The 8834-nt window shown below is 50.1% G+C and overlaps 1 protein-coding gene across 1 annotated transcript in view; it reads left to right on the plus strand.

Moving 5' to 3' along the window:
* The window catches only part of GLS (glutaminase), a 59413-nt gene extending 52126 nt beyond the window's left edge, over positions 1–7287 (plus strand). The window contains exons 15-18 of the mRNA XM_075430053.1: positions 4586–4647; positions 6502–6578; positions 6743–6806; positions 7032–7287. Coding sequence (XP_075286168.1) covers positions 4586–4647; positions 6502–6578; positions 6743–6806; positions 7032–7188 — 360 coding nt within the window. The 3' untranslated portion in view covers positions 7189–7287. The remainder of the gene's footprint in view (positions 1–4585; positions 4648–6501; positions 6579–6742; positions 6807–7031) is intronic.
* Positions 7288–8834: the final 1547 nt, after the last annotated feature.

Here is an 8834-nt window from a genome sequence, read left to right on the forward strand (position 1 = left end):
GCGTGGTCCAGGACTTGTTACCGTTGGGTGGCACAGACGTTCCCGAGGAACCTTCCCGTGCTGCTTTCACCGCCTGGGTGAAATTCTCGTAGTTAAGGAGCTCCATGCAGTAGGACAAGGTAATTCGCAGCCGTCGGGTCAAGAGGAAACTTTCCCGTTTTGGAAGATGAGGGCAAGACTGTCTTCATCGGCGGCGTTAACAGAACACCAGGATGGAGGATGGCCTATTGCAGATAATGAACCGCTCGGTGGTGGAGTCTCCAGCCACTGAGATGAGTCGCCACGTCCCTCACGCCCTGCTTCGTTTGCCTGGATACAGCTCGTCTGTCGCCTGCGCTGCCACCTTCACAGAATCACAGGATGGTTGGGGTTGGAAGGGACCTCTGTGGGTCACCCAGTCCAACCCCCTGCCCAAGCAGGGTCACCCAGAGCAGGCTGCACAGCACCGCATCCAGGCGGGTCTGGAATATCTCCAGAGAAGGAGACTCCACAGCCTCCCTGGGCAGCCTGTTCCAGTGCTCCATCACCCTCAGAGGGAAGAAGTTCTTCCTCATGTTCAGACAGAACTTCCTCTGCTTCAGTTTGTGCCCGTTGCCCCTTGTCCTGTCTCTGGGAAAGAGTCTGGCCCCGTCCTCCTGACCCCCACCCTGCAGATATTTATAGGCATTTCTAAGGTCCCCTCTCAGCCTTCTCTTCTCCAGGCTGAACAAGCCCAGCTCCCTCAGCCTTTCCTCATAGGGCAGATGCTCCAGTCCCCTCCTCATCCTTGTAGCCCTCCGCTGGACTCTCTCCAGTAGCTCCTCATCTTTCTTGAACTGGGGAGCCCAGCACTGGACACAGCACTGCAGATGGGGTGTGGGCTGTGAGTTCTCCCTTGCCTTTTTGAAGCCTTGTGCTTGATTTTAAGGGAGATATTGTGCAGGCACGAAGCTTCTGGCAGCAAGTTGTTTTCACGTGGTAACTTCTTCTCGATGTAAGTGATAACCTCTTCCACGGTGGTTTAATATCTGCGCTACGTAGATTAATATTCTCACTACTTAGATTAATATTCTCTTGAAAACTGAGGGATGTTGCAGAAGGTGCTCCTGGGAACTGTGTTTTCTTCCTTTCAATTCAAAATGTATTTGCAGCTTTTTAATGAATTCACTTTTGATGTCCATCTCGGTGGTTTGTGGCTGCCTTTTGAGCAATTTCACGTCATACCTTATAAAATTTGTTCATTCTTTGGCCTGGGCTGCGCTGCGGATAGAGCCGGGGGGAGCTGCGGAGTAGAGGTGTGTGGTGCTGATGGGAGATCCAAGCTGGGTCTTCCAGAAGATCATCCAAGTCTCCCTGGGAATGGGGACAGGTAGCCTGGGGGAGGTTCTTTCAGCTGTGATGGCCACACTCTCTGCTTTTTTCCGGCTGGAGTTCATTCCTGACCAGGAATAATTTTGGATAATTATTCTGCTAATAATTCTCCTCCTAAACTTGTTTTTCCCCTGCTTTTTGTGTCCCGTCGCCTGTAGCGTTGTACGGAGAGCAGCCGTATTTCCTCTCAAATTTCCTTCTGAACGAAACGAGCAGGTTTTTTTTCTTTGGACTTGTATTTCTTGTTGGTTTTATCCGTCAAGAAGTTCAGTTCGTGGTGACGCAGCCTTGGATGCTGCGTGATTTGCCTTGAGAGAGGAGCGGCTGTGACCTCTCCCAGGTTGCTGAGAGACGCGGCCGCAGACCACCGTGTTAGAAAGCCTTGGGAACCTCCAAATGATGTTTCCTCACATCATTATGCAAAATGGAGATGGCTTCTTAGCAAACGCTCGGCCGAATCCAAAGGGATTCGTGGCCCAGGCTGCGCCTGGAAAGGTATTTGTTGCAAGCAAGGAATGCGTCTTATTTTTATTTTATTATTTTAATACCCATTTGCATTTCCCAGCAACGTGAAGCCCAGCCAGAGTGGTCAGTTACCTCTGAAGTGGGCTGGATTAACGACAGAAGGTCCTTCGCGCGTCCTGGGTCCCGCGAAGGGGAGCGCGGTCGGCACCTGCGGGGCCTGAGGAGATCCCCGGGGTCGCCCCGCGAAGTTCAGAGACCGTCAGACGGAACCCCCCTGTCGTGGCTGCGCTCAGCTCCGGCCTGCAGCCCGCTGTCTAGAAGGGACGTGCCGCCTTGCAGGAGGTTTCCTGCTTTGCTGCGGTGTTTTCTGTTGAAAGCCTGACGAGAGCACTGGCGGGCGCCTGGTGTCGGTCCCTGCGTCCCCAGCAAAGCCTGGGCTCAGCGGCTGGACGATGCTTGGCTGCTGGTTGGGTGGTTTTTTTCCCAGAAGAAATCTAAATAAAAATTAAAAAATATAAAATAAATAATCTAAAATAAAATAGTATAAAAAATAAAATAGTAAAAAAATAAAATAATGTAAAAGTAAAATAGTCTAACAAATAAAGTAGTATAAAAAATAAAATAGTAAAAAAATAAAATCATGTAAAAGTAAAATAGTCTAACAAATAAAGTAGTATAAAAAATAAAATAGTAAAAAAATAAAATCATGTAAAAGTAAAATAGTCTAACAAATAAAGTAGTATAAAAAATAAAATAGTAAAAAAATAAAATAATGTAAAAGTAAAATAGTCTAACAAATAAAGTAGTATAAAAATAAAATAGTAAAAAAATAAAATAATGTAAAAGTAGAATAGTCTAACAAAGTAGTATAAAAAATAAAATAGTAAAAAAATAAAATAATGTAAAAGTAGAATAGTCTAACAAATAAAGTAGTATAAAAATAAAATAGTAAAAAAATAAAATCATGTAAAAGTAAAATAGTCTAACAAATAAAGTAGTATAAAAAATAAAATAGTAAAAAAATAAAATCATGTAAAAGTAGAATAGTCTAACAAATAAAGTAGTATAAAAAATAAAATAGTAAAATAAAATCATGTAAAAGTAGAATAGTCTAACAAAGTAGTATAAAAAATAAAATAGTAAAAAAAAATAATGTAAAAGTAGAATAGTCTAACAAAGTAGTATAAAAAATAAAATAGTAAAAAAATATAATGTAAAAGTAAAATAGTCTAACAAAGTAGTATAAAAAATAAAATAGTAAAAAAATATAATGTAAAAGTAAAATAGTCTAACAAAGTAGTATAAAAAATAAAATAGTAAAAAAATATAATGTAAAAGTAAAATAGTCTAACAAAGTAGTATAAAAAATAAAATAGTAAAAAAATAAAATCATGTAAAAGTAAAATAGTCTAACAAATACAGTAGTATAGAAAATAAAGTAGTAAAAAAATAAAATCATGTAAAAGTAAAATAGTCTAACAAATACAGTAGTATAGAAAATAAAGTAGTAAAAATCTATTAATCTAAAATTTGAAAATCTAACTAAAAGAACCTTCATGGGAGGAACGGACTCACTTGGGGCCTGTCCCCTGCCCTGCTAGCGAGGAGGGTCTGGGAGGTGACCCGGGCGCCGAGAGCGGCTCCGGCTCCAGCCTGGCTCCGTGTCCCTTTGCTTCAGTGGCATCCGAGGTGTGAAACACAACGAGCGATTCCCCCGCTTCGTGGCCCTGGGGAAACGCGCCGGTGTTCTTGCAGCAGTCGGCGGGAGACCTGCTTGCGGGCGCCCATTTTCTCCCTGATGGCTGCTCCTTGGCTGGCGGCGGCGGCAGAACCCTGCGGGCTCAGCTTAAAAACGGCCGCGGGTTCAAAAGCAGCGCGGCGTTTGGGAGGTGCGCTGGGAGACGCTGTGAGAAGGCGCCTGGAAGCGGCCGGGTCGGTCTGTGAAGGAAGCCGGGGTGGGATGCTGGAAGCGTCCATCTGGTCGGTTTGGGCTCTGGTTGCAGCTTCTGGCGTTGCCGTAGGCGGGACGTGTTCGAAGCGTGCGTGGGATGAAGTCGGGAGCCGAACAGCGCGGGTTCGGATTTATTAAAGCAGCTGAGAAGGGCGCTGCTTGCCGGAGACTTCACCTACATTATTTATATGTTGTTTCTAAAAAGATCGTGCTTTCTCTTGCCATGAATCCCTTCTTTCCTTGTCGTGGTCCGTGATGTGATAGAGTTGCCTGACGTGGTTTGTTTGCAGGCAGCCTCTGCGCGAGACGTACGCAAGGAACATCTGCGACACCGAGCAGACCCGGTACCGTTTCTTCCCTTCCTATTCGGAGTCCCCTCTGTTCCAGCAGAAAATAAACCTTGCTTTTCCGGACGGAGCTTTTCCGCCGAGGCGTTCGTGGCTTGCGGGCTGTGCAGAGCCATGCGTCTCCGTGATGCAGCGCTCGGTGTCGCGGGGCAGGCCGAGGGAGAAACGCGGTTTGTCCACACGGCACGGCTCAGTTTCTGCTCCACCGCAGCCGAGCAGGAATGCGCGTTGTGCTGCGCCTCTGCCGTCCGTACGACTTCGGCCCGGGGAAGACAGGCATACGCGCGCTGGTAGCGGAGCGAGCTGGGACGGATTCTGCTGGTGCTTTACGCTGTAGTGCAAAACGCGGCCAGGGAAGGGGTAAAACGAACAATTCCATAAGCACCAGACCCGCTGGGCTTCTCTGGGTTTTCCATTTGTTTTCTTTTCGAGGAGAGAAGCTGAATAAACCGGGCTGTGTCTCTCTTTGCAGGTGAAGTCCGTGATCAATCTGCTGTTCGCTGCCTACACGGGGGACGTGTCCGCACTCCGGAGGTAAAAACGGGAGTGGGGTTGGGAGCGGGAAGGCTCGTTGGTGCCTGCTGTGGTTGGTTACTCAGGGGTGTGCCCGTGCGCGGCGTCTGTGTTGGGGATGTCCGAGCTGCGCTGGAGACTGGATGTGCTCACCCCCAAACCAGCCAACCCACCACAAAGCCCCAAACCGAACCGCCGAAGCGATACCCTCACGCTGTCCCGTGGTCCTGTTGTTCTCTCCCTCTTTGGATCGTGGCGAAATCTCTTTCCTTAACCAGTCACAGAATCACAGAATGGTCGGGGTTGGAAGGGACCTCTGTGGGTCACCCAGTCCAACCCCCTGCCGAAGCAGGGTCACCCAGAGCAGGCTGCACAGGACCTTGTCCAGGCGGGTCTGGAATATCTCCAGAGAAGGAGACTCCACAACCTCCCTGGGTAGCCTGTGCCAGGGCTCCGTCACCCTCAGAGGGAAGAAGTTCTTCCTCATGTTCAGCTGGAGCTTCCTCTGCTTCAGTTTGTGCCCGTTGCCCCTTGTCCTGTCGCTGGGCACCACTGAAAAGAGTCTGGCCCCGTCCTCCTGACACCCACTCTTAAAATACTTAGAAGCATTTATAAGGTCCCCTCTCAGCCTTCTTCAGGCTGAACAAGCCCAGCTCCCTCAGCCTCTCCTCGCAGGAGAGATGCTCCAGTCCCCTCCTCATCCTCATAGCCCTCTACTGGACTCTCTCCAGTAGCTCCTCATCTTTCTTGACCTGGGGAACTCAGAACTGGACAGACTACTCCAGATGGGGCCTCACCAGGGCAGAGCAGAGGGGAAGGAGAACCTCCCTTGCCCTGCTGGCCACACTCCTCCTAATGCACCCCAGGATCCCATTGGCTTTCTTGGCAGCCAGGGCACGCTGCTGGCTCATGGTCACCCTGTCGTCCACCAGGACACCCAGGTCCCTCTCCACAGAGCTGCTCTCCAGCACGTCCACCCCAAGCCTGTACTGGTGCCTGGGGTTGTTCCTCCCCAGGTGCAGGACCCTGCACTTGCCCTTGTTGAACCTCATCAGGTTCCTCTGTGCCCAACTCTCCAGCCTGCCCAGGTCTTGCTGGATGGCAGCACAGCCTGCTGGTGCATCCACCACACCTCCCAGTTTGGTGTCATCAGCAAACTTGCTGAGGGTACACTCTAACTCTTCATCCAGGACGGCAGAAAATCCCCGCGGTAGTCTCGCCTGCTTTCTAACTCAGCTCTGAAACCGCCGCAGAAGTTCAGGCGGGGGAGCGCAGGCTGTCGCTGGAGAGGTTGGGAAGCCTGGCTCTGCTCTCTAGGTCTGGAGTAGAACCTGGCGGCGTTTAAAGTAGTAATGGTAAGGGACTAAGGAGACATGTTGAGTTGGGTAGGATGCAGCTGAACGTCGTCGGCGGGTGGAAGGACGTGCGTAGCTGAGCTGCGCTGTCGCAGAGCGCTGCAGCGTGGCGAGAGCTCGCTCCCGACGCCGGAACGCTGTGCAGGGCTTTCAGACCGGGGAGTCCTCCCTGGGTCTCCTCAGCCGGCGTACGTTTACTTGGCGGTGCGTGGCGTAGCTTGTCCGTGTTAGATCTTAGATCGGATATGTTGGCTGTTGTGTTTCCTGTATTTTTGTATTTTTTTGTATTTTTCTTTATAACAACTGGAGACCAGAAAGCAAGCCAAGCCCCGACCTTTTTGGTTTTTAAAGCCAAAGCTGTAAGGGCCCCTTGGTTACAACCAAAGGTACGACGTGCTCGTGATGCCGTGCATGTCCTCTCGCAGCAGAAGTTTCCTCGTTGCAGCACAGGGGTATTGTTCCACTTCAATTACCTAAGGCTTTGCTCTGTAATCTGTTTTTTTTCTTAATTTTTTTGAAGATTTGCTCTGTCGGGAATGGATATGGAGCAGAGGGACTACGACTCGCGAACAGCCCTGCACGTCGCAGCTGCAGAAGGTAATGGCTCCTCACACGGGATCTCTGACCTCTTAATGCAGCAGCTTGCTTTAGAGTGTCTTCGCTCGCTACACCTGCCTTGTAAAGCTCTGTGTGTATATACACAGATATAGATATAGATATGTATATAAGGATATACACTCACAAGCCTGCTTTTCTCACAGGACACGTGGAAGTCGTCAAATTCCTGCTGGAAGCGTGCAAAGTGAATCCTTTCCCCAAAGACAGGTGGGTGGTCCTCTGCCCGGCTGGAGGAAGGAGGATGCTCGAACAGGAGGAGAGGGGTCTGGAGTCTGGAGTATTTACCAGCTGTTGGACGTACAAAGTGTTTGCCCGGTTCCTGAGCTTGGTGTGGTCTGCGTGCAGAACCGTTATCACGGAGCGCAGAGAATTAGCATTGCTGGTGCTTCTGGCTCCGTGCTGACCTTGGCAATCCTGTGCTCCTTCCCGCAGGTGGAATAACACTCCCATGGACGAAGCTTTACATTTCGGACACCACGACGTTTTTAAAATTCTGCAAGAGTACCAGGTCCAGTACACGCCGTCAGAGGATTCCAACAACGGGAAGGAGAACCGAACGGTTCATAAAAACCTCGATGGCTTGCTATAATCGTCTTCAGCTAGATCCTAAGAGTCCAATCACCTATTTAATTGTGGTATACATAAGTAATGAAGAGCGTGTGTGTTTCTATCCGATAGTGGTATCTATTTTACCGAAGTCTCTGTTACTTCAGTGTTATGTTACAGGAGTTTCTATACGCACAGGACAAATCCAATCTCTCTCAAAAGAAGCAAAACCAACTAAGAATCTCCCTCCATAATGTGAGCAATATTACCTCATGCTGCATATAATTGATGTATAAAAATATTTAGCTGTCGTTGGCTTTACCGTGCACTACTCTAATTTATTTTTGTGTTCTACGTGAACTCTAGTCTGTGGTCAGGAATTTTTTCCGCTGAGTTTTTGTTTCTGTAGCCCTCTGTTTCCAGTCTGGCCAAGACGAGCCGGAGTGCTGGCAGGCGTGAGCGTCAGGGAGGGGTTTTCAAAAGCTGAGGATGCTGATGTAGGTTTAGGCTGGGTGTGTTAAGCAAGGATCTGCACTTATCTTTGGGGGGAAAAATTAAAATAATGAAAAAACCCAACCAATTTCCACGCAACCTTGTTTACAGACTATAAATACCAACAGAGTGCGTAGCTGGCAGGCGTTGTGGTCTAGGCTTGTTCTTAGGGGTGGCCTCATCAGGGGTCTGCTTTAAGGTTTGTTTGACCAAACGGCGCGGGGGAAGGCGACTTGCTGCAGCCACCCGTGTGCAGTGGGGAGCCTGGTTCTGTTCTGGCAGCGTTTCCCTCCGTTCCCTTCGCCTCGCCTCCCTTCTCTCCCCCTGCCTTCAGCTGCCGTGCCGGGGAAGCTCGCCTGCGGGGTCCTCGGCCGTCGCACCGGGAACCGGCGAGGGGAGCGGAAGCACCTGGACGGCGAAGCACCAAACCAAATATTATGTGTAAATCCGACGTAGTTTAAGCTCGCGACCAGGAACGCGGATGGAGTGAACCAGCTTTAAGCAGCGCAGAGCCAACCGCGGCGCGAGATGAGCCGAAGTTCTGGGGCTGTTCTCTTCTCGCACCGCCGCCGGCCGGGATTTCGCCGGTGTGGAACAGGCGTCGGGGGCACAGGTAGGCGATGCCGCCTGCGCCGAGCGCTGGTGTTCGCTGTCCCGCCGCCGAAGCCAGCCGGGCGCGTGCCCCGTCGTGGGAAGCGTGGCTGTGGGTAGCTGTCGTCTGCAGGAGTACGGTGATACGGCGGTTCCTGTTGCTTCTGCCAGCGCTGGGGCGTGAAGCCTCGAACGCGAGCGGTTGCCTCGAGTTAGGAGTTTGGCGTTCACGAACCACTGCGGGTGTTGGATATGGGCAAGGATTTTAGCACGAGAATTTTAGGCAAGAATCGTTCAGCACGCGGAAAAGGAGATGGTGCTTGAGAATTGCATCAGTGGCTGGTTTTACCCTAGGAGGTGGTGTGCGAGTCATCCAGTAGATCTCAGATTTTCTGTTCAGGCACCAAAAATCCTTCTGAAATAACACACGACCTCTCTGGGCCGAGCACTTTAGAAACACGATCTGAACCATGTTACCCTCCTGTTGCAAACGGGTGCGCGGAGGGCTAGGGGGAAGCGACTTCTCCGGAGCGGCCCAGCACGGCGGTGCAGCGGAGAGTAAATCCTGTCGAGTCCCCGTCCAGCCTCTCGCCGGGAGCACGAGCC

The sequence above is a fragment of the Opisthocomus hoazin genome, chromosome 9 (assembly GCF_030867145.1).
Source record: "Opisthocomus hoazin isolate bOpiHoa1 chromosome 9, bOpiHoa1.hap1, whole genome shotgun sequence".
Classification (NCBI taxonomy): Eukaryota; Metazoa; Chordata; class Aves; order Opisthocomiformes; family Opisthocomidae; genus Opisthocomus; species Opisthocomus hoazin.